Source organism: Pezoporus wallicus, unplaced genomic scaffold (assembly GCF_028554395.1).
Source record: "Pezoporus wallicus isolate ANWC-B61680 ecotype Strahan unplaced genomic scaffold, APGP_CSIRO_Pwel_v1 scaffold_11491, whole genome shotgun sequence".
Lineage (NCBI taxonomy): Eukaryota > Metazoa > Chordata > Aves > Psittaciformes > Psittacidae > Pezoporus > Pezoporus wallicus.
Window position 1 is genome coordinate 9,699,433 of NW_026642649.1, and position 26,684 is coordinate 9,726,116.

Here is a 26,684-nt window from a genome sequence, read left to right on the forward strand (position 1 = left end):
CTGCGGCTCCAGGGCATGCGATGGATTTCGCACTAAAGGGCTGTGGTCTCTACCTGCAGAGAGCAGCCAGCAGCCTCCTGGATGCCCTCCTCTCAGCAAGGGGGGCTTCTAATTTTAACAGAGATTTGTACAAATGCTCTTTAATCAGCTCAACCTTGGAAACAGTCCTGGGTGGCTGGGTGGGTGCTGAGACTTGGTTCCGAAGATGATTCCCATCAATTATCAGTTGCCCTAAAGGCTAAGGAAAAACGCGGACCACTCATCTGAGATTAAAATACATCAAACGCTATGAAGCATTCACTCGCCTTGTTATCATACAGGTCAAGGAGAAGATAAAGATGAAGCCATGGAACAAGGGACACTATGCCTGAGGACAGACTGACAGTGTGACAAACTGCAAAGCAGAAGAGGCAGCCCAATGAACAAAGCCAAGAGACTCAAAGACACGTAATACTATATATATACACACACACACAGACGTTAAACAAAATAGACTTCTAAATCAATGGAAACTACTCTTTCACTGAAAGAATAAAGCAGTAAGCAGATGCCAATGTTGTCCTGTTGGCTTTACATAGCTGTGCTCCCAAAGGAGGAAGGTAAGTGGGCTCCTGACACTGAACTCTGGTGCCAGTCACTTGAGGGGTTTACAACAGAAATCCTTTTAAAGAGGTCATTAATGATTGCAATGGATAATTATAACTGGCAATGCTATCTACAATACGTTTTCCCTTTGCTGACTTGGTAGTTGTCAGCAATTATTTCGCCAGCTGTTTCATAGAATAAAATAGAATCATAGAAACAAGTAGGTTGGAAAAGACCTCTAAGATCATCGAGTCTAACAGTTACCCTAGGACTGCCAAGCCCACCATGAAATAATGTCACTAAGGGCAAACTGATTTCCCTTCAACATCTCCCCTCATGATCTCCACTCACAGTCACCCCTCATCTACTCCCCCATAATGGCTTACTTTGTACAGCTGTTACCCCTACCCCTCACAGCCACCCCTCAATAATCTCCCCTCAAGATCTCCCATCATGGCCATCTGTCATGGCCCATGGCCGCCCCTGCTCTCCTCTCATAAGCTCCCCTTGTGATTTCCCCTCACCTCCCATGGCCACCCCTCCTCACCTCTCACAACCTTCCCTCACGACTGCCCCTCAAGTGGAATTCTTTCAGCACATTCACATAGTACATCTCTGTGGTAGACCTCTCAATGGTAAAATCCCCTGGAATGATTTCTGTTCCTCCTCTGTATGTTGTGTCTGGTTGTGGCTTCTTTTAAATGACAAATTCTATATAAAAAAAAAGGGCAGGAAAATACACAACACTGCTCTCAGAGCTTTGGCTTACTAATGACCACCTTTAGTGAAGGACTATCCTGCATACAGACTATCCAGAATCACCCACATCAACCTATGGAAGTAGGAACACGTATCTAAACACGCCAGGAGATTTAAACCTATGAGCTGTCTCTTCTGCTTTGGCAGGGAAAACCCTTTATACTTAAATGTGAGCATATACTGCAGTGATGCACTGAGCTGGAGCCTGGGAACCCTGCCCGGCCCCACATCCTCAGAGAGGACATCCCTCAACTCAGGCATGCTGCTCTCTGGCTTTATCACTAGTGACGTTTATTTGTCCTATTTAGGCTCTGTAAGCCGCTGGAGATGCTCCAATGGCTGCCATGTTATTAAGATGTATGGTAATTACTGCTCCTCAAGATATGTTGTTTATAAAATAACATGCTTACTTAAGGTGGCTTCACTGAGGTAGGCTAGCTAGCCTTGCTTAAGGAAATCACAGACATTTTAGGCCAGAGCTTAGTGGCACAATCAGATTTAGAATGCTGTGTTCATAGGTATAGTATCTGTGGGGGCCAGCTGGCACTTCCACTGCATTGGCTGTCTCCTGCTTCCCACAGCTGGCACAAAGGCAGCATGAATTCTGCATCACGCAATCTCTCTGACAGCGATGTCAACATATGCCCATACCCAAACCAGATCACGTCCCTGTTGCAAGCTGAGCCAGCAGGGACGACTGCAGGAAGCCCCTTCCTACTTTTTGTTGGAAACATGCAAGAAACCTGGAAAGCCAGGCTGAGAAAAACGACCGCTCTCCATCTGCATCCCCAAGGTAGAAGACTCTTGAAGGGAAGGGATAAGCAAGCCGATCTACGGTTACTGACAGGTTAGCTGACAGGCAAGACCACGGGAGAGCTGGAATAAGCTGCTCTCACTGAGTAACATCTGCACGCAGAGGTGAGATGAGAGATGTGGGTATGCAGGAAGGACAGCATCCAGAGCAAAAGGTCAGGTCACAAAGCACATCAGGGAAGGAATGCATGCACATGGAGCTGGTCACGTGCACACAGTTTATGGAGAGCAGCCACTGATTAAATAGAGGCTCAAGCAGTAGAAAGGATATTTTCATAGGAGTTTAAGGAGCTCTGCAATATGCAGCTCACCCCAAGTAGAAGCAGTGGAGCCTTTAAGTATAAAAATATCTTTGTAAATATAACCAATTTACAAATGTCATTATTTAAAAATCCAGTATGTAGATCCTTTCCATAGCCAGATGTAAGCCCTGTCAGTCTCTTCTGAAAAGGCAGGTACTGCCCTCTTTCTAAAGAAATAAAACTTAGTTTTAGTCCAGTAGAAATTTACATTAGTTGCGATTTTTAAGCCAGACAAATTTTAGCTCTAGAAAAACACATGCAGGTCCAAAAGGGAAGTCTTTCTCTTCCAGTTTTTGAAGGTATGTGTTTTTGGAAAGTGAAAGATAAGATATATCCCTTGACATGTTAAAGATAGCAGTAACTTAAATTCATCAGGAGCTTGGAATGTATGAATGTGCCTGATCAACCTGTTTTAGTTGGCAGGTGATTCTATTCCAGGCATGTTATTCCCTGAACATGGACATTATGCATGTAGCACATTGACACAGAAAATCGTGCATGTGAAATACAGAGCTTTTCAGCACACTACATATATGTGCATGTGCATACATATATTTATCAGCATTTATGCTGTAAGCGAATAGACAGTATGGTATGTTAAAGAGAATGAGTGTGTGCAAATGAAAACAGATATTATTTCATATTTCTGCTGAGAAGCCCTATAACAAAAGAACTGACCTTAAAAACATGTTGCATCTTAATTCCCAAAGGTAAGTACTGAAATGCTTCATTTCACCTCCACACAAAAGGAAGAGCAGAGTTAATGCTGCTCCTTTTCATATATTTCAGCCAGCAGCTAATGGCTTTTGACATTTTTCCAATGAACCATTCTAATGCATCTTCTTCCCTCTATTTTTTAAATGATGTTAACCTTTAAACTAGCTCCTGCATAGCTGGCAATCCGTTGCATAGCCTAGGTTTGGTCCTGCTTGGCCAAAAAGCAAACACTTTGTGATAGCTCAAAAATCTGTGGCTTCATTTCCCTGGACGGTAAAAAGCTAAATAATTAAGCAAAGTGCCAAATGAGGGAGTGTTCGGAATGTGCTGCCCTTTGAACATCTTCAGCTGGTCGAGACAGGGATGCTGAGGGCATCTAAGTCGGGGAGCCAGCAGACTGCTCTCCGCTTCCCCTGCTCTGGGGCACACAAAGGTGCCAGCTGCCTCTTGCTGGTGAGAGGGAAGGCGGCTGCAGACCTGCAAAGCTGTGCTGGGACAGAAGCAGCAGCCGTCAGACCTCCTGCATCCGCACAGTCCCTAGAGAGAACCTCAAGGGAGCAGGTGATGCATGACCCGGTGCCAGGAAGCCGGGCCTGAGCAGCAGCCAGAGGGAACAAGGCATGCTAGAGGCAAACATTAACAAGGGCTTTGGGAGCCGGCAGCAATTCTGACAGACTGCTTGTCCTCACCAAACCAGATACCTCCAAGCACAGCTTTTCATTGCTAAAAATATTCTGTGCTATCAATTCCATGCTGAGCAATCCCAATATACTTCACAAGAACTATATATAGAGAGAGATAAAGAACCATGGCCACCAAGAAAGCTATCTTTCAGATGAAAGACAGTAACCAATTGACAAAAAGCATGCTGTTCTTCAGAGGAAATAGGGAAATGCTGATAAAGGCCAATTCTCAAAAGGATCTGTAAAAAACGTAATGGGGACTTCAAGTGCTGTCAGCAGCCTGCACTAAGCAGACACGACCTCAGTATTTGAAAGCTTGCCTGAAATTCCCACAGAGAAGCAAACAAATAGTCAATAGATCTTCCTCAGAAGGACTGATGGAGTTCCAATTATAAATAGCTGAGAGACTCTTTTGCTCAGTTTGGTTTTACTTAAGAGGCAGAAATGAAAAACCTACTCCCCTTTCTCACACAGTAACTTGTTGATACCCATAATCAGTCTATCCTTCCACATTCTCCAAGAATAACAGCTACAACATTCAGAATAACCGGGGTTACCTTCAAAGAAGCAAATAACATGAAACAGAAGCACAATGTCAGATACGTGCCTGAACTTGGAACAGTATTCCAGCCTCTCACCCATCACTAATTTGATTTAGCAGTCCATATTACAACACTTGCTTTCTATAAACTTAATGCAATCATGCTGTAAAAATAGAAGCTACACTTTCTGTCTCGATCCCTTATGAATAAGAAATGCTGTACTCCTGAAATTACAGAAGGACCTATAGTCTTTAGTAGAACAAATTTGCCTTAGCTTGGAATTTAAAAGTGCTTTTGGCCAATATGCCCTAGCTATTATGACATACGAAGACAGTTAGCTAATTGCTTTTAAAAATCATTTTCTGTACAAAGAGGCTGAGCTCTGGTTGATCTGTTTTGCAATTTACATTGAAAGCTACAGGAAAGCTACATTATACAGCACAGAATATCAATAAAATAAAATTACCCTAGATAATACAAGTATAAGCCATGGATAAGCTTCCTATTTCTAATGTTTCTTCTCTTACCATCCAATTTATCACTTGAAGCACAGAAAATGATGACAGCAGCCCCTACAATTCACAAGTGCAGCTTGTAATGAGCTCTATCAGGCCATGACAGGGTTTCCTTTTGCAACAATTTACCATTACAAAACCTAGCCTTTGGAAACCCTAATTCCAAAGAGTTGTACAAATGCTTATCATTTTGCAGGAGACGAGCTATTAATGAGAAGTGTATGCAGAAGATGCACATACGGATTTCTTATTTATACAGATACAACAGTAAATAAATAAATAAATATCACAAATAATGGCTCTCATTATGGGAGTCAATAGGAATGTTTCCACTGACTTTAGCAGCTACAGACCCAGCTCCAATGTGGATCGAAACTTCACTGTTAATTCATTTGCCAATTTCTCCTGCAGACAATGAATATACTGCAATTCGCAGTTTGCATCATTCCTTCTACAGCTTCCAAAGGAGAAGAGTTCTGGAAAACAAGGGCAAATCCTGAAAGCTCAGTCCTTGATGTAAGAGCTCTGCAGGTGCTTTGTTTGAAGTACATGAAAGGTTCCATGTTAATGCCATAAAAATTAATCCCCTGCCCACCTAAAGAAAAGTAAACTGGGAGGGGGAAAATGTGAACAATGACTGGAGAATAGCAGTGAGAGGAAGACATGGCAAGAGAAAGACCAAAAGAAAGTAGGGAGATAAAAGAGCATAAACTGTCATAAAATAGGGATATAGATGGCAAAGTTGCAACAATACTTGGCCACTGCGGGCAGAAGATGATGTCCTAAGTAAATCTGTTCCAGACACAAGGAAAGGCAGGCATGGTGGTTTTAAAACCTGAACCACCTAATCAGGAAGAACTACACATAAACCCCAAAGGACACCTGCAAAATCAAAGAGCTAAGATTTTCAGCAGAACACTTTCACCCTTGACATGTGGCTTTCAGAGCCATATACAACGTTACCCTTCAGCATCCTTCAAATTACTGCTGGGAGATACATCCTGATCTTTCATAACACCAATACCAATTAAAAAAGCAAACAAGACTGCAAAGTAGAGAGACCCAATCACACTGATATGCCTATGGGTTTTCAGAAGGGTCCGGATGAACTGTGGATCCAGTTCTTCCTCACTGCCCAATCCTCCTTTCACTGGAACTAACCACACTGAGAATCTCAGCTCTGTCACTTGAAGGACTTCTCTCTCATTCCCTGCAACTATGGATCCTCTGGCTAAAATCAGAGCTGGTGGCAATGGGCCTTATTCTTCTATGGCATCCTTGAAGCGGTTGGGATTTGTCCTCCAGTGCAACCTGTCACTCATCTATTGCTCTCCACTAACTACAGATCTTCTGCTGAAAAGGCAGAACAAACAAGAAGAGCAAATTGTTGAGCTGGGGCTCCGCAACAACAGCTTCTGTGGAGGCTAAAAGACCCACAGCAGATGTTTGGTTGCAGTGGGATGGGCGTCTATTTAATAATACTGGTGTCATTTGGTTCTGCATACACTTAAAAGTGTGATATTATCTACATAACTCCAGTTTCTCCTTCAGCTATGCCTGTCCCAGCTACAGTTCTTGCTTTAAAGCTCTTGCACTTCCAGATTTATTCTCACCACTACAGCACATGGACCACGCCTGGGTTTAATACAGCACAGCTATACTTCAGCTATGTACTGCATAAACCTCTCCACAATTAATGACATCCAGCTCACATGCAGAACTAAAACGGGAGGGAGGAATCCAAAGGAAGATGAGCAAGACTGCCTCAGGCCAGACTGAAAAACTGAAGACACACTAAGCTACAACATGGAAGAGTTTTGTTTGCTTGGTTTTAATGTAACAACAGTTCCAGAGTTCCTGCAGTCAGTGGAAGCCTCCCCATTGATTACAGTGCATTTTGGAAAATGAGGATTAGGAGAAAACAGTGCATGCATGAAATCTGCTAAAAGATAAGAGATGCGGCATGCCCAAGGCAGTATAAAGACCTGATATAAAGGGACACAGGAAGATCTGAAATGTGAACAAGGATGACACTTGTCCAGGTTAACAACACCCATTAAATAGGGGGGAAATAATTTGCAGTGTTTGAAAAATGGGCCTATAGCAATGCTGAAAGACCTACGAGCAGACAGTAGGTTAGACAGGAGCTTGTGATCTGATACAGCAGCAAACAAACAAACAAACAAACACAACTCAGACATGCACACTGAAGCACCACAGTGTAAAGAATCTCTTGAGAATCTGAAGTGGTTTTATCTGAAAAATGGTATTCAATTATAAGCTTATTACAAACTGGAAGATCCTCAGTGAAGGAAAAAAAATGTCTGTAGGGCTGGAGATGAGAAAGGTTACAAAAGCTAAATGCACACGCAGCCATTACAGTAGTTGTGGAGGGCAGCATGGGAATACTCACATGTTACAAACGGTGTGTTTAAGTGTTACAAACACTAAGGAGCGGGAATGGTTTAGCTTGGTTTAGAAAACTCTAAGAGAAGAAAACCACATGCTGAACCTTCAAAATCCACATGAGTACTTGACAGCCTCTACAGAACAAATTTTTCTGCTTTAAGCCTTATCCAGCTAAGAATTCTGTGCTGTCCACAGTTGGTGTCATGACTGATTCTATCAGTCAATGGACTGAACGTTCTGCATGGATTATGATTCTTTTGTGGGATTGAGGCCAAAACCCAGCGTTTGGCACACCACTATCCCCCACTGACTGATTTCTTCAGAAATGCTTCAGTGAGTTATCATCACTGGCTTCCTTATTAGCCTGGGCTATATAGCAACATGGACCCAGAACAGCACAGAGGCAGTTTTATCCACAGGCATATGGACCCTGGAAATCACTGAGAAAAGGCAAGGCAGCTGTATTCCCTGTCCGCATTATTTCCCTCTCCTCATACTCAGTATGACAGTTGAAGTGGTAAACTCTTTTCCACCCATTCACTTAGAAGTTTGTAATACTATAGCTGTTATTTTATGGAGAGATTCTAAATGAAAACAGGAATCTTTTGGCACACGGCAAACACCTCTAGGACATACTACAGGTATTTAAGGAAAAGAACTGGTAACCTACAGGCTTCTTTATCATGATTTCCCTGAAAGACCATAAAGCACACCAACACTGTACTAACTACATAAGCTTTTTGGTGCACTGCTACAAACAACATTAACACCACAAAAATGACAGAGGTGAACCTTGGAAGCACTGAAAAGGAGAAGCCAGATATATTGGAAATATTCAGAGACTCCTGCATTGAAGTGTTGGCTGTTTCTGCTTGTAAAGGGGTGAAACAAGCAAAAGCTAACTGTGTTCATGTCACACTTGGTTGGTCTGGGAATGGCATATCCTCGTTTTGCCTGGCTTAAGTGGTCCACAGGATACAGAACTGGGAAAGGCAAAAAGTGACTCAGCTTGGTAAAGAGCAGCCACCCTCACCAGATCTAAGAGTAGCTAGGTGAAGGCAAGACATGCTGGAATAAAGAACTGATATCACTGCACTAATATATCTGCCAAGTCCTATGATACCTAACACCCTCTCCATTCAGCATTTGTGCAGGCTTTCTATTGCCTTTTTTTATGACAGGTTTGCTCCTCTGACACTTTTTGTTCTGGAAATAAATAGTCCTGTGCTTAGTGCAAGCTGTCCAGCCATTGGGTACTTCTGTTGATGTTTTACAAAGAGAGCAGAATTGCAGGTGTTTAACAAAACTTAACTTGCTGAGGTGATCACAGCTGGGCAAGGCTGCTGTCCCCAGCCTGTGTCCAGCTCTGGGCCCCCCAACACAAGAGGGACATGGAGCTGCTGGAGTGAATCCAGAGGAAGCCACAGAGATGCTGCAAGGGCTGGAGCAGCTCTGCTCTGGAGCCAGGCTGAGAGAGCTGGGCTGGTTCAGCCTGGAGAAGAGAAGGCTCCTTAAGGGGAGACCTTAGAGCAGCTCCCAGTGCCTAAAGGGGCTACAGGAAACCTGGAGAGGGGCTTTGGACAAGGGCCTGTAGGGAGAGGACAAGGGGAATGGCTTTAACTTGACAGAGGGGAGATTGAGATGAGACATTAGGAAGAAGTTCTTCCCTGTGAGGGTGCTGAGGTGCTGGCACAGGGTGCCCAGAGAAGTTGTGGCTGCCCCATCCCTGGCAGTGTTCAAGGCCAGGTTGGACGGGGCTTGGAGCTACCTGCTCTAGTGGAAGGTACCCCTGCCCATGGCAGGGGGTTGGAACTGGAAGCTTTAAGGCCCCTTCCACCCCAAACCATTCTATGACTCTGTAACCCATTAAGGGGAAGCCCTAAAACTGGAGTGAGATTCTCTAGCAAGACCCATAAAAGGACTGAAAGGATGGGTAACCCCAGGACACAACAATCCAAACATCAACAGAATTCGGTCTAAGCAGGCACACTATGAGGTGGTTTTTTTTACAGATGGCTGTATTTGAAGCAGGAAGGTGGATCAACCACCCAAACACAGAAAAAGAGCCTGAATTAGGGCTCAGAACCGTAACACAAGAACCCACAACTGCTACCGTTATATGCACATTTCTAACACCTTCCATCTCTGCTGGCAACACGTGACATTTCCTGCTTCTATACATTCAATGTTTGGTAAAACAGCCGGATAAGCAAGTCCTGATCCAAGTGTGACAGCAAGAAAAATTTAGATCTTTCCACTTGCCACAGTGTCAGTTTATGGTGAATTGCCTTTTGGGGAGAGAAATAACATCAAAAGCTGAAACAGAGGAGGAAAATTAAAGCTAAACCTCAGTCACTAATTACATCAAGACATTCCTCCTGATATAAATTTGAGAGGAACTACTCTGTCAAAAGCCAAGTATGGACAGGAAATCAGACTCTAGAAGATGTGTGGACAAAGAAACATTTAATAAATAGCCTTTAATAATGTTTTGTTTCCCATGAGGAAGTGCTGAAAGAAAAAAGCCTACTGCATATGGTTAAGAATATAATGTTAGCCCTGATAAATTACCAACATCAGCGTGTGCAGACACTGGAGCAAACAATTCTTTCAGAAGTCTGGTTTAAATATTTCTCATTAGCTACTCCACATCAGATATGGAGATGATGACAGAAGGGAAATCTAGTAGCAGCTAAAATGCTGCTGCAGTAATTATAAGACAGCTCTTTATCTACAGGCAGCTGCCAGCAGTCCATATTAATCTAGCTCCATACTGTAGCAAATAGTAATAGTAAATGAGATAACAGGGAAAGAGAAAACTTGGAGATAAATAACTGCAGATATTGCGTCTGTCTCACAATAGCCACTAAATAAGAGTCCTGCTTTTTAAAAACAAAACAGCCAAACATGGTGTCTTCATTATTCAGAACTGCTTTGGTTCTGCGCTTCTCTCCCCGCCTCAGCGTACATTGTCTTCACACACAGCTTTTCTGCCAAGAGAACTCCAGAGATTTGCAAACAGCAACAGAGATGTGCTATGTTCAGATTTCTCAGAGCTCTGTTTGAGTGCTCACATGTGTTTTTTGTTGTGGATATGTTTCTGAAAGACTTCTGGTGTTCACAGTGCTACAGTTTTGTTAAGGGGAGACACATGCACATCTCAGGTGAGTTCTTACAGAGTTTAGAGGTTCCTCTGTACAGCTCAGAGCTGATATATAATATATATATGGGGAAGTTAGAACATCTCTGGAGTTCAAGCTTAGCAGGAATGAAATGTCATTCCCACTCCTGAAGGCACAGTATGTCTTAGACACCCCAAAAGGCCTGTTCTCCCAATTCCCATATTTTCTGTCATCTTACCATGGCTAATCTTAAAATGCACCAAAGTAATCACAGAATCAACTAGGTTGGAAAAGACCTCTAAGATCATCGAGTCCAACCCTTACCCCAGGACTGCCAAGCCCACCATTAAATAATGTCACTATGGGCAAACTGATCTCCCCTCATGGCTGCCCCTCATGATCTCCACTCACCAGTTACCCCTCACCTATCCCCATAGTGGCCTACTCTGTACAGCTGCCACCCCTACACTTTACAGCCACCCCTCAATATCCCACCTCAGGATCTCCCATCATGGTCACCCCTGCTCTTCTCTCATGATCTCCCCTCAGCCCTCATGGCCATCCCTCCTTTCCCCTCAACATCTTCCCTCAGCCCCTCATGGCCTCCTCTCCCCTCATGACTGCCCATCTCGAACTCCCCTCTCAAAACGTTCACCTTTGATTCAAGTGAAAAGGAATTCCATGACAATACTTGTGTGTGTGCACACCTAGCTAGCTCATCTTCTTAGCTAAGAACTAACAAACACTTAATAACATCTGTATAACAGAGACAACATTTACTCTTCTTCCTTCAATTAAGGAGTTTTTCCATGGCCCATCATCAAAGTCATGCATGTGTGTATGGATGTTTTCACGCAGCTACAGGGTGGATATATTCCATACTATTTTTTGCCATGGCACAAATTACTACCCTTTTTTTGCACTGTTTTACAAGAGAATGGCTGGCTGCCTTCTGAGACCAAGAGCAAAATTAATTCTCATAATCGATTTAAATCCAGCTTTTAACTGCTTCTGCAAAGACTGTTTCCCCTCGGCCACCCTTAGGAATGTGCACATGGATTGAAGAGCGGAAAAAACAGATACCTTGTGATAAAAGGGGCTGTGGCTCCTTCCCATGGGGAGCAAGCTGCCAGAATTTCCATACAGGGAGGACTCCCTTAAGCTCTTATTTTGGGTTACTTCACGCTTTGAGTAGCATCCCCATGGTATCAAAACGCATGAGCTACATGATTTTTGCTCTTTTTCTTTTGGAAGCCTTTTTTATTGCATGTATTTCCCCAGAACATCTTTATTCTGAAGCCTGCAGTTTACTGGGTATCATCAAACAGCAGCGGTGGTGGGAACAGAGTGAGTTTTATGTGTTTCAACACCAACACTCACATAAAATTATTTGGAGACATTTCCTAGAATGGTTAAACTCCTCTAAGGTGAGAACTGCATGCTGTTCTGCTTTTATATAGTCCCTTCCTGGGGTACCCAGGAGCTCCCTCAAGACAAATAACAAACACCAACTCTAATGCTCCCAACACCCAGTTTTAAAGAAAATCTATACCCGATACCCCAAGAATAAGAATAATTTCCCACTGTTCTCATGACTCTCCACAATATTAAATACTGCTACATTCGAACCTCTCAGCTCAAATTTCATCAACCCCAATATCACAAAAAGGACGGGGCTATATCCACAAGCTGGCTTTGAGACAAACATTAGAACAGCCAGCAGCAACGTGAGAGTTAACAGCGTTGCCATGCAAGTGGTAATAATAGGCTTCAACACTAATCTTCTATCGAACAGACTGGGAAAAGTTCATAGTTTCCCTGGTTCTCTTGTTCCAGTCTGGCTGTTAATTCAAAACATAGTCATATATCAGTTTACATTGTGAAGGTCATATCCACAAGGCCAGGAACATTCCCTCTCCAAACAGGAGTGAAGGCTCATAAAATCTGTGCAAAAGCAAACACTCAAATCTAAGCCATTAGGGGTGTCTGGATCTCCCACCCCTATGGACTGGTCACAAACACTGAATACAGTGGTTTATTCCACGTCAGAAGCATGTTTGTTACGACCCTTCCAATTGTCCCCATTTTTTCTCCACCAGACTGTGTGGTGATCTTTGGGCACACAGACTTGGTTCTGTCCTGACAATGCTAAACTGAAAGATGCACTACATCAATTCAAGGGCATTCAGTCTGCCAGATTTGAGACTGTTCTAAAGCCAAACCCCTGAAACACATTTAGCAGATGTTTTGCCCGTTCCTACTGGTTCCCCCTACTTTGTTAATGTGAATAGAGCCATAGGGCCAATTAACTTCCAAGATTCTGAGTGTTTTCCACATTAAACTAACACCAAAACCCAAGTGATCTCCCATGGTCTCCTATGTTCGTTCTTTAAAGGAACCAAAACACCAAAGCTCACCTTACATTACATTCTGGGAGAGGAGGAGTGGGAAGAGGGGAAGACAAGTAAAAGGAATGAGAACTGCTGCTACTTGCTATTTCCTCAGTCATTTAGACTGGGAACCTGAGAGGCTGGAGACAAAACACCTTCAAAGACACCAAGAGTCTGTTGGTTTCTTGGGGACTGGACACACTATTCATTTTTCATTTGGCAGCAGTGTTTCTTGGAATGAGCCATTGGCTATCACCATTAACACCGGGCATTCAGCCAGCAGGGGCAAGGATCCACTTCACAACTTACACTTCCAATTTACTGGGGGAGTCTGGAGCAACATCCTGTTTGATACAGTAAATTAAGCAGGAGTAGCAGGGTGGATTTTCTTTTGCCCATTTAAACCTCTGTGTATTCAGGTTACCTAGCAAAATAATTTAGAACGTGTCTTCACAGCCCTGGATACGATGTCCGAGGCATGAAACCTGGTTCAACAAGTTCAGTCGATGTGAAACAGCTCTATTCACTGTCTGCTGACTCCAGACCACCAGAAGGTATGCCTTGTCTCTTTACTGAAGCAATACAATCCTTCATGAGTTGCCCGTGCTATGGCAGAATAGGCTTAGAGTATTTCTTAGTGACTAGTACTGGGGGCTGCTGTCTTCTCATCTGTTCCAGTAAAACACTCAACTGCAAGCTCAACAATAACCTCAAGTAATTCTGTTCAGGCAAATAAATGAGACTGGGGTTGGAACCTGATGATTTTAAGGTCCTTTTCAACCCTAACTATTCTGTGATTCCGTGATTCTAAATCCAGTCTCTTTTTTTTTTTTTCCTGAAAGACTGTGAATTTCAGAAGCCTAAAGCAGGGTATTTCATGAGGTTACTCACAGGAACAAGTATTGCAGCCAGGCTTATTGAAAAGCCCATTCCTTTCCTTCCACATCCTAAACAGCCACCCTCATCTCCCCCTTTCTCCCAGTTTCTCCAATACTCTGAACTCAATATCCAGTGCCTAACACCGTGCCACCAGAGTTCCTCTGCGTGCTCAGACCTCCCTTCCAGTACCTCCTCACATCCCCTATGTCACCAACATTTTTGTTCCCAATATTCTCAACACGTGATGCCAAGACTTCTGGTTAAAGCACTTAAGTAACATCATAGCTCCCTACAATTCCCCCTGTGATTGCTCTGAAAGCCCAACTCACAACATCGTGTGCTTTACCTGTTCATGGTTCACTACCTGGGCAAGGTGAAACAGTGCCATTTGAATTAAAACACATGCTTAGTGCTAGGCACACTTATTCAAATCGATACAGGGCAGGTTTTACCAACATTTCCCTTTGTGGGAGCACCAATTTGAATTTGTCTTCTTCTCCAAGTCACTGGTTTTCAGGGAATATTTAAAAACTTCATATTTTTAAGACCTCTAATCCATAGAGGAAAGCATCTGAAACTGATCAACCATGTTCAAGCTTACCAGAAGGCAAAGAGTTAACACAGACTTCGGTCTAGGCAGCAGGACTATTTCCATAGGAACCAAACCAGCTTAAAAACCCACTAATTTTATAGGGATGTGAAACAACCATAGAATCATAGAATAGTGTTGGAAAGGACCTTAAGATCATCTAGTTCCAACCCCCCTGCCATGGGTACAGACACCTCACACTAAATCATACAGAATCATAGAATAGTTAGGGTTGGAAAGGATGTTAAGATCATCTAGTTCCAACCCCAACCAGGTAAAAAGTGTATTAAAACCATTTATTACTCTTATGTCGGGTTGGATTTACTAGATGCAAATGCCAAAAACATGCTAACATGCATAGCTGAATACAGCTTCCAGTATAAATAAAACCCATCACAACAAAACTCTCTGGGACAGTTCCAGACTGCCTCAGTCTGTAATTCTTGTTCATATCAAAACAGCCTTTGGCTATACAGAAACAGGCATTCTGTTATTCTGTTTCACGAGGTTTTTAAATGATTCATGTTCTTGACTTGTAAAACCCCTCATCTGTCACAGATTACTCAAGGACTCAAGAGGAAACCCTGAAAATACTAGGCTGTCTTTATACAGGAGAGATTTTCTCCAAATCCAAAAGGCTTTCAAATGAAAATATCTTGAAATTTCAAGAATCTGCCCACAGAAAGCCTCCTCATATCTCTGCTGAAGAAGAAGTGAGCGCCAGGACTGCAACCAGCAATTCAGGAGCAGAAAAAACACACTTGTAATATATAAACCCACTGGAAGACTACACTCATGGAGCTGTATCAGCACATTATTACCATTAGCTCCTACTTCCCTAACACCTATAACTAAAAAAAAGAAGCAAGAAACTCAAAGAGGAAGGAGTAAGAGGGACTCACCTATGAGATACATGCCAATCCAGTCCCCTGCATCCACTTCCTCCTTTATATCCCAGTATATCACTAGATCCTGCGAATGCCCGATGGAGTAGTAGGAGCTGCTGACCATCAGCGTAGACCGGCTGTCTGAAGTGACAAGGTCTGTGTCGCTGGTAGACCTAGGAATGGTGACTGTCTCATGGGAGTTATTCCTGATGTCCATGTTATGGAACTGGTCAGGATTATAGCTGTATCTGAGAGGCTCTTTGCACCGGCGCCGACTTTGTGAGTTCCTAGACGGAGACGCCATGGCTGCCAGGCCCAGGAACCTGTTTTGGTACAGATTCTGCAAAGAGAAGAAGAAAGCAGGGCATTTACAGTAGTATTCATTTCTCAGTGATATCAGAGCTCAGGAGAAGCGGTACATCAGAATGAGAAAGGAGCAGATATTTTTCCATTTGGCATTGCAAAAACAAGAGGCATGAAAAGGTATAGCAGGAAACACAGCGCTAACTCAACTCCAACTCCCTAATTCTTAGCATGACAAGTGTAAGCGTAAGCCTTGCACCACCACACTAAGCTACAATTGGCAGTGGGTGAGGAAATTAATAGTAGCTGGCTTCCTCTATGTTAACGCATGCATCCAGGCACAAACACCGCGACCATCAAACTGCTAGAGAGCCATTCTCTGTTAATAACAGGAAACAGTCTTCCCACTTTTGACACCCGGCGTTAAGTCTTCTCCCCAGTAATTCGTGTTACATTTGCAGAGGAAATCTTCCTAAGCACAGTCGTATCCCATTTGTAGACACTGGTTAGCAAAGAGAGATCTCCCTGCTAGAGATCTGAAGAGTGAGTGTCAGGAAAACGGAGGTATCCCTGTTGCCAAAACAGGGGTGTCTTCACTGAAGTGTAAATACAAACTAAGTGTTGCAGTGTCTCAGTACAGCTGATAGCTTCCGGCACTGTTGCTCTGCTCTGGTTTTGCAGGTGACTGTGGGATACAATGCACACTCACTCCAGCAGGACTTTGGGAATGCACTGAACAATTAATTGGAATTGAGAAGGTTACTGCAGAGGAGTCATCATCCCAGCCGTTGGAAAAGTATTTAAATTCCAACCTACCCTCCTTCCTCAAGGCGAGCTGAGTGACCTGTACAAAATGCGTCACAGGGCGTGAGTTAAGAGCTCTTGTGAGTTGGCAGACAGGGAATGCTTAAGTTATGACTGGGTTAAATTCTGATGTGGAGACATGCTCTGATAGTGATCAAAATACTGGTTATCCCTTCCTTCTGGCCTGTTTGGTTTTGCCAGTTTCCTTCCCAGCTTTCCCTCCTCTCTCCCTGCAGCTCTGCTATTTCAATCACTTGGCTTTTCATTATTCATCAGCCTTCCATTATCCCACTGTTGCCAACCGTGCTGTCAAGTCCATCAGATACAAAACCAGACAGCTTTCCAGTATGCTATGAAATGCTTTTCACATGATCAGAAGTCAAATCATCCCTTTGAACTCAAACAAATTAAGCGGAAGAAAAATCACAGCTTCTTTGTCCAGCCAAGCAGTTATTTAACCCTTGCTTTGTTAAGACTGTGGTAGCACAGAAGACCAGGAAGTCCTGAAAAAACAATTTGTTCATTAATACCAATATTTGTGCAATCATTAAGAAACCTATCATTGTGCCTTAGGGCTCTTGCACAAATGTTGTACAGAGAACAAACACTTCAAGTGGCATGTTTGTACCCCAAGAATATGCTGTCACTCTACAAACGCTGCCTTACAATGCTTACAGTCCGTTGACCCAAATCCTCACTTACTGCATTAAACAGGGTTTATAAGCAAAACCAGCTCCAACACAAATGTTACACCTTACATTACGTGTTGGCAAGATTGAAACTAGGAATGCAAAAGGCTACCTTAGAGATACAGGAATAAGAGAAGGAAGCAAAGTACATAGTGTTGCATTTGCCATGCATCTAATCATATCTCTGCTGCCTGTTTTCTCAGTTGTGTTTATTCACTGTTTGAAGAGAGTTCATTTCATAGTATAAAGACCAATACTCCCTGTGAGCAGGAAATGCATCTCTCATCAAAAAGCAGGGGCTCACATGCTGTGAACATTTTCTCATCTGGGAAGCACTTGTGGACACACACAACTCTCATACTCAAGTCAGTCATTTGAAATCAACAGGAGTTTCTTAACAAAGAAGGCATCTGCTGTCACAACAGCACCCAAGACAACTACTATGGGTTGAATAATGGGGAGATAGTAATGTGAAGAACTTCAAGCACCCTCTTCTATATTAGTCTGTACCATTAACATGGGTTCCTTCGCTCATAGCATGCTACCCAAAAGCTACTTCAGTACAAAAGCAGACATTTTATTTCTCGTGACAAATTACTCCCGGGAGTAGTGGTTCTGCAGACACTTTCATTTTTTGAATGTTAATGGATGTAGAGTATCAATTAACTGCACACTTTCAAATGAAATCAGACATAAACATTTGATTATTTTCAGATTTAGCATGACCTTAAGCAGTTTTAATGAAAATGGTAAATTCATCACTATGTTCTAATTCCATAAACTCCCATTTTCCTGTATGTTGATGCCAGTGGAACAAATGGCATAATCTGAAAGCAACCCAGAAAGTGACATTCTCCAGAAATCTGAGTAGCTCCTGTTTCCAGCACTGATTCTACACAAATACATCAACCTGCAACAAAGAAAATCCCTAAACTGAAAAAAATCCCCCCCAAACAGGACCACGGACACACATAATTAACTGGATTAAATAATGCCATCAAAATACAAGCATGGCTGTGTGAATAAATAGAAAAGAGGTTAAAAAAAAAACAGTCACTCCACATTTTATTACCAGCTTTGCATGTTTTCCATGCAACACTCTGAAGCATTTACACAGCCCGCAAGCCCTGGTGATAAGAATCCCAGCCATAGTAAGACATCTTCCACTAGAGCAGGTTGCTCCAAGCCCTGTTCAACCTGGCCTTGAACACTGCCAGGGATGGGGCAGCCACAGCTTCTCTGAGCACCCTGTGCCAGTGCCTCAGCACCCTCACAGAGAAGAAATTCTTCCTAATGTCTCATCTCAATCTCCCCTCTGTCAGGTTAAAGCCATTCCCTCTTGTCCTGTCACTACAGACCCTTGCAAAAAGTCCCTCTCCAGGTTTCCTGTAAGCCCCCTTTAGGTATTGGAAGACTGTTATAAGATCAAGGTTGGCTGTCAGCAGAAACAAATCCCTCTCTATTCCTGCCTCAAAACAATAATTTCAGAGCTGCTTCTACAGCCAGTCTGTTTAGGGGAATTTCCACCCATGGACTTTCTGTACCAAATGATCCCCAAACTTCATTTTCCACCCACTCCCCTCATCACTTGTATGATGGTTAGCAGCGAGAATAGCCTTTGCTGCTCAGGGTGTCTATGCATGTAAGAGGAAAGGTGGTTTTCTCTTTACACTGTTTAACCTCGTTGTCTTGGATTACCAGATTTCTGCATCTTGTCACACTTAAGCGCATCATGCATAGGGTATGCTCAACATGTGAGCTCAAGCTTGTCCTAAATTGAGGGTGCCCATACTGCACTGGTGAGTGATGCACTTGGCTATTTCCTATGTCTGAACTTACCTAGGACAGGAGGAATGAGATGACAAGAATGTACAGTATTTCAGACATATCACTGATGTCCAGTCACTTTAGCTTTTAACACACCAAGTAGCAAATATAAAGGTCTTTCCCCTTACATTCCTCATTTGGACATACATAATATGTAACACAATACACAAGCAATTTTCAGCTACCTGTATAAGAGACAACTTCTAGATTAACATTACATCAGGAAATGCAAATATCACCTAGGTTTTCTACTGCTATCAGCTACTCTAGCAGAAATAAGCATTTACTCCAATGAATTTAGCAATTTTGTTTTTTTAATGCCCTTTTCTGTACAGACAGCTAGGACAGTAAGTATTTAGCTATAAGCTATTAGTGTGCTGAGCAAAACCGGCTAAAGGGATGTTTTCCCCTCTCACTGGCCCTCCTTCTGATTGTCACAAAGTTCAGGAAAGCTCTCTAAAGATCATCCACCCACATAAAAGTCCTGCTCAAAATAAGATTTTTAGAGGATTTGGAGGCCAGAACTTACCTTATTGGTGTCACTCAGTCCCTCTAAGGAAAACAAAGGTCAAAACTTAATTCAAGGTTTTTTAATCCTCATATAAATGCAAAGGAAATGACAGGTGAGATCTGACTGTAAAGAAAACTAATCTCAAAAATGTACACGTAGAAAACCTTTAATCACTAATACCAACAAATAACACAGATTTTCTTTCCACGTTCTTTCCCTTTCACATTGTCACCTCTCTCCTTGCCCACCTGCTGTTTGGCACTGGGACAGCAGCGAGCCCCTTCCTTCACCACCTGAGAACCCTAGCGTATCCCTCTCTGAGACAAGAAGAATCCCTCTGGCTGGAGAGCTGCAGACCATTACTGCCAGCTGAATTTCACTATGGGGTTCAAAGCTGCTGTAGACCAACTTCCCATGGAAAGCTGAAGGGCTTCATGTCAGGGACTTTAATTTATCATTTTAATTCATTCCAGAAAGGTAAGTGATGCTTTAGCAATACAGAGGACAGATCTCAGCTAAGCATCTGCAAGGATGCAACTCACTTACCTGTTCAGACAATTAAGAGCTGTCTTTCAGATATTTGGACTGACACTGTTACTTTCTATTGCTGCTTTGTCAGAGAAGATGTATTTGTGCCAGTCAGGATGGTGATAACAAACAGACTTTTACTGTCCATACCAAAGATACTATATGATCGAAATACAACCCATCGCTGGAGCATTGGCAGATGAAGAAATTAAAGGTAACAAGGTGAAAATACTAGCCAGCATGACAGTGGGCTCAAACTGAGACACACGTAGTCATTCACATGTCTGCAAGCATCATTGCAACCAGAGTTTCAAGAGCAAGTACCGAGAAAGACAATGAGATGGTTTTGTGTGGCGGGAAGGTTGGGATACAGCACGTTTATCCACCTGAAAATTTAACAGGCCAGTAGTCAATCCTGACATCACAGGCAAATCAGATGTGGAGTCAGTCTTGTTTGCTCCAGAGATGAAGGTTTTTTTTGTAAAAGACAGGGAGAAGCCAAGGCAGATACAAAAAACATAGGGTAACCTGGTGAAAGTGGTAAGTTGACAGCAGAAGTCTTCTGAGCAGTGTCAGGAAGGTAGGATCGTGTGTATCAAGAAGGATACTGTACTAACAGAAACAGAAGGTACTAACAGTCTGTATATGAAAGGTTTAATTGGCTGGATGACAGAAACTTAGTCCCAACCCAGGTGTGAACACCCAGAGCAAAATACTGAGGCAATACATAGTGCAAATGATGCAACATCTGACTTGCTGAACACAACATGAAAATCATCAAGCTTCAGATTGGAGAATGCTATGAAGTCAAAGGGTTTGGAGCTCTCTATTTGTTTGAGAGGCACATCAATGGTTTTCTCAGTGCTCCAAAGGAATCATTTAACAGCAAGAGGGACACGCAGGCTTCCATCATCTACTGACCCCCTTTTCCCTGCAAGACATTATAGAGCACATAGGTGAAACTGCTGCTCTTGGGAAGACTGAAATGAAGGCTGCAAACATTTCAGAGGCATGCATGCCATTATAACACTAGAGAGCTTCAAGTGCATTTGTCTCAATATTGCACATCTAAGGCAGAATATATATATATATGGCTATAATAAACAGCAATCGAAAAGCAAAGCCATTATACATCAGCAGTGGAGCAAATGGACGTTATTAGGTAGCTCATTTTTCCATTTTCTGACCTTTGTGTGCTTCCAGCCTAGCTGCACTGCTATGTTAATGTATCCTCTTACATTTAACTTTGCTTCAATGATGTGCAAATCATTGCACAAATGAGAATCAAAATGAAAGAGCTGGCCTCAAGTTCAACCCAGCAAGGTTCAGCACTGGTGCCTGAGATTGATTCCTGATGTAGGTCTATTAGTCATAAGGCAGCAAAAGCTGGCAGCCCAGTAACCAGGGGCACTCTTAGCATCTATAAAGGAAAAATACGTTTAAGAGCAGTCCACATTTTCTGAGAGCACTTAAACAATCTCCTGGGCGCAAGCAGATGGAAGCTGGAATATGAAGCAATGACTGGAGGGAAATTCTTGGAATTCAGAAAAAGAAAGGGAAAAAAAGAGATTTATTTTTTTTCCTTTTCTTTCTGGAAGAAGTAAAAAAGAATGCTGTCTAATGAACCCAAGAGAGCACGCTAAAAGATACATCATATTTCCAGTTACATGATTCCAAGAATTAAGATTTGTACTCCTATAAGGATATAAACGAAACAAGTTTCTGATAAAGGTGACATTTTACCAGCTTTAGCTGGGATCACTCCAAGCTTCTACATGGTAGTCTACTTCTGTCTAACAAGGAACGATTAACAACCTTACATTCAACGCATTTGCACAGTGATAACCCACCCAAGTTCACCACACAAAGCACTGGGAGGTTTCTGCAACAGAATGCAGCAAAGGACAGAATTATTTTCTTAATTTCTCCTGAAATCAGTAGCTGAGAACAGCCTGGTCTCAGCAGTTTGGACAACAAGGGATGAGAAGCGGCCATCTGACTTACCCGCTACAGAAAAAAAGGTCTGAAAACATTGCCAGTGTTTTTACAGGACACATTCAGGTACTCAAGAATGTGGTAAACATGTAATAGAAACGTCTCAAAAAGAGACCAAGGAAATAATAGAAGAGTCAACATGGTAACATCTTAAACCATGACAACACCGCACAGCTTTACTCTGGTCTTTCCACACTATGAAAATGAAGAAATAACCTTAGGATCTGCTCATGTGCTACTATCTAATACTCTAAAGCCCACAACACTTGCCTTTGCTGGTGCTCTACAATGCACATAACAAGGACTATGTATTTTTGACTTGGTTGGTTTTAAACACCAGAAGCAGGCAGAGAAGCGCTGCTGTGGTACCAGACAGAGGCAGGACAGTGACCACCTCTCAACAAGTGCAAGATAAAGCACTCATTGGTAGGACAACACACCTCTGTTACAAGCACCCTCATGTCTCTAAAGGCCAGTGTGGACCACGCCAGCCTCACAGATACAGAGTCCTGGTGATTGTGGTGCTGCAGATTGAAACTCTCCATTCCTCATCTTTTCAAACCCAAGGATAATGTTTATGAGCAATAATCACTGCAAGAAGAAAAGCAGCCATTCTGTACCAGGCACTGGTACTGGTTTACCCTGCTATTTAAAGCAGAGAAGCATCACACTCCGTAGAGAGCTGTCTCCAAAAGCCTGTGTGCCCCCACATTTATCTATTTAAGGATCATCACTGCATTCATCAGGTCCACTGCACAGCTGGACTCTGCTGGTCTCCCAGGAATGCTGGTTTACTCCAAAGGGATTTTAGGAGGCAGGGTGTAAGAATAGGGACTCTCTTCTCTGGAGGCTGGAAACACTGATGCTCTTCTGCAAAGTGATCAAGTGATACTGAGAAGCCCTGTCTGTGTTGGGTGCCCTGTTGTAGTTTCTGCACAGCATATGGTAACAGACATCTCTTACCTGGTGGATTTGTATAACCAGTTCAAGCACTTTAACCATGCAGAAGATTAACCATCTTTAACAGCACTAACAGGGGCCCAGATTCCTCCAGCTCAAGCTTTGAGTACTTCAGTCACCTACTTTAGGAATGCAGGTTCCCAAGACTCCCTGTATACTTAAAGGGAAGAAACAGGCTTCTCCTGAAAAAGACTGACTGAGGTAAGGTTTTCCCAGAGAGGATTTAGCTTCACCTCTCTTTATTACCTTTTTAAGGAGTCAAGGGCTGTTGGGATCCTAGGTTAGCTACTTCAGGTTACTGTTAGTTACTGGCTAGGGTTAAACCACGTCAGCTAGATAGGAAGGAGCCAGACCTGTGTATGAACCTCTCAAGCTATAAGAATTTATATTTGTATATAAAGATAAGTGGGCAAAGCACTCCTTAGGGTAACAGAAAATGTGCACTGCAAGTACATTCAGGCATGTGAGATAGAAATAAGGCGTATCTAAAAACCCATACTAAACTACTACCTGATTATTTAAGAGCAGTCTGATTTTCTAGGCAGCTCTAACACTGCAAACTCGACAGCACATCCAGAGAAAATCAAAGCAGAGAAAAATCAAAGAAAATACTCAGCATAATGTATACATTTTATGTACAGACCTTTTCAAAAGTGTACCAGTAAATGTAGCAAGGGTTTACAGGAAAAGCTGTGAAGACAGCTTCCAAAATTTAACAGACCTCTAATGAAACGATGTAGAGTGAATATGAGTTGCAGAAAGATATCCAGTAATGTACAGTGTTTCCCAGAACTGCCAGGTACAGTCATTTCACTGCTCAGAAGAAGTCCCACATTTCCCATATCCCTTCCCCAGAGTCCAAAGACTCCTCTGAAATCATTTTACAAGGAAAACCTCTTAATTTCTTATGACATATGAGTTACAAAAATCCTACCAGTAAGAATGTATTATACCTTCTACCACTGCTAAAACACAAAGCTCTTGTGATGTCTGCAGTGCTACCAGATAGAAGAAAAGGTGTCTAATGTATTACACAGGTCTCAGGCACAGTTATCACATATAAACCACCCACCCCCAAAAGGCAACATAAAGCAACCAAACACAAAGCAAAGACTTTAGTATCAGACTCCCTTCAGACACATGTATGAATCTTTGCAAGCAAAAGGTTCGTGTGTGTATGTATCAAAGGATTTACCCTGCAGAGCTCAGCTCTACCCGTGCAGTGCTCTCACCACCTACGCTTCCCTCTCTGCCTGGACTCTCCTGTGTGCAGTCAAAGGGATCCATATACACACACCACAAGAGGTTCATTGCTGCTATGACTTGTAAAATTTCTGTCTCCATGACTGCTATTCCCTGCAGGAGCTGTGTATGATTTCCCTCCCTTTATGCCAGGCCATCAGCAAGGGCCCCATTTCTCCTGTGCTATGTCCCTCACATCAAGGCCAGTACCATATTCCCAGGTGACCAGTACCATATTCCCAGGTGACCATGCCTCTTCCTCTCCTCTCCATCCCTTTTTATCTTTAGGGCATAGTTCCTCTTCTTCACTCATCAGTATTGCCACCCTCCCCTCACCCATAGGTAGGAAGGGACAGGGCACAAGGCATCACTTGCTGGACCACCCCTAGGATAGGCACTGGATTAACACGTGGAGACAATAAAACACACAAAATCAAGGAGGGATGGATGAAGTACCTTTCACTCATGGTTCCTTTCAGCTGACCCCACTCCGCAGCAAAGGGAACATTTTAAACTGATATTTCATTCATTGCCCCTGCACTCTCTCATGCTGTTTATCCCCATCTGTGTTTCTTTAAGAGAAAAGTGGTTTGAAGTGTCAGTATCTTAACCTCCTCAGGCAGTGAGGCAGGTAGGTATTAGCAGCCTATTGAGTATTCATGCCTACATCAATCACTCCTTTGATCTACAAACAATAACAAACTATTGCAATAAACCAGTCTCTGAACCAGACACCACCTCTGGAACATGCCCTCAGCTCCATCTTCTACCTTCCAATTAGGCCTAGAATATTCCCTCACATTTTACAATTAAGTGGCTCCAGAATTCCTGTTATTATGATATTACCTGCAGACAAATGCAGAAATGCAACTACTTGAGTATGCTTGATCCTGCTTCTGATAAAAATAAAGGCAAAACTCCCTCTGACTCCAGTGACTTTGTAAAGCAAGGGAAAAACTGTATCATCAACAGCTGCAGTCAACAAGGGCTAATCCAGACCTGGAAAACCAAGAGGTTGTATTTTAACTGAAGGACTTCAAATGCTTTCGTCCATGCTACAATCTCTTCTGTTGGAAAACCCATTAGACAAACATGTAGAACAGCAAGCTGGGGTTTAGAACACAGATCACAGAACTACTCATAGAATAAGATCTCAAACCCTAGGAACAAACATGTCATTTGACAGGTAAGGATTCATTTAAAACATGATTCCTTTTAGACCATGGTATCTGACTGTTTTTTCCTATGCAATTATAATAATAGAATCCAACACACTTCATTTTTTTTCCCAAAGAAAAGAAGCCCCTCATGAATTTAAACTGGAACCCCAGCCACTGAAGTGTATTCATCATTACTGCACGGTTTTTGTCTCCTGTCACTGGAGGGCAGAATGAAAACTGCTTGCAATATTAAGAGTTTGACTTCCACATTTAAGCTTGTTCTCAACAACGATTTCTTATGTCTGTGCACTCTTGGGGATATGATGACAAACCCCCTCTATCTTTTGTAATAATTTCCTTAAAAATACATCTATCTAAAGTTCATTCTGTGCGTTTAGGTTTGTTTTCAAGAAAAATCTATTCTAACAAAGTTTTGAGGATTAAGAGTTCTTATTTTGCACTGAAAAACAGCAAAAGAAAACTGGTTTATGTTTAGTACTGCCTCAGCTCCAATAATTTATTCTTAATAATCCTTAATAATTAAACCCACAAAGCATAGTTTAAAGAGTGAGATTTCTCACTCCCTGGGCAGGTAAAACTAGCCTCAGATAGCTATCTCCAAACCAGTTTGCTCCTTACTGCTTCATCTTTATTAAAAGTTGTTTATGTTTTGATTGTATAAATCATATTAAATTGCTATTATAATTGTATTCATGAGAAAGCAAAGAAACTGGGGAAGCTATCCCAAGAGGAAGTGAGTAGTTCTGGTATTACAGTCTCTAGCTGAAGAACAAGATTCAGGTTTTACAAAGAACTGGCTTTATCTAGGGCACAAAAACAATCTTACATCAGAGAAGCTGCATTCAGAGACTCTGCTTTCTTCTGGATCACTGCAAGCTGGTTCTGAGCTATATGCTGAGGGTTTTCGGGGGACCTGCTAGCTAAGGTTAGATGAAAGGTAGCCTGGTAATTCCCCCTGGGAAACAAGTACAGGCACAGAGCAGACTTTCAAAGCAGAAACTGCACAGAACCACCAGAGGGGAACTAGATCAAGGAGATGAAGAGCAAACTGGTGCAGGCTCCTCCAACTAGAGACAAGCCCCACTGACTACCACCAAGATAAACAGGACCTGCATGCACAGCTGGGCAAGTCCCATTCTGACAGTATTTGAACTTCACCCATACCTACTGTGCTGCTAGTAGACCCATAATACAGTAATTAGGTACTACTCTGCTCTGTCACGCAGCCATATGCACAGTCTTCACGTATAATGTTCACATTACTCCATGAGGTTCTAATTTACTTTTTTACTTCAGTTCGAAAGGTCTCGTGAGAGTTTTCGAAGAGGAAGAACATCTGCAGAGGTGACTGGAGATGTTCTATTCCACTCATCCACAGACAAAAGTACAAGAATGGTTCTGAAGGTTCAAACCATAGTCACATTTAACTTTAATGAGGACACTTAGCCTTAA

At 42.6% G+C, this 26,684-nt stretch overlaps 1 protein-coding gene across 10 annotated transcripts in view; it reads right to left on the reverse strand.

The window, feature by feature from the left end:
- Positions 1 to 26,684, reverse strand: part of HECW1 (HECT, C2 and WW domain containing E3 ubiquitin protein ligase 1) — a 246,136-nt gene that overhangs the window by 150,360 nt on the left and 69,092 nt on the right. For all 10 annotated transcript variants that reach the window (XR_008975135.1, XM_057431266.1, XM_057431262.1 and 7 more), the window contains one exon: positions 15,208 to 15,532. Coding sequence is in view for 9 of the 10 variants with exons in the window: in XM_057431266.1 (XP_057287249.1) it covers positions 15,208 to 15,532 (325 nt within the window). In the remaining variant the exon portion in view is untranslated. The remainder of the gene's footprint in view (positions 1 to 15,207; positions 15,533 to 26,684) is intronic.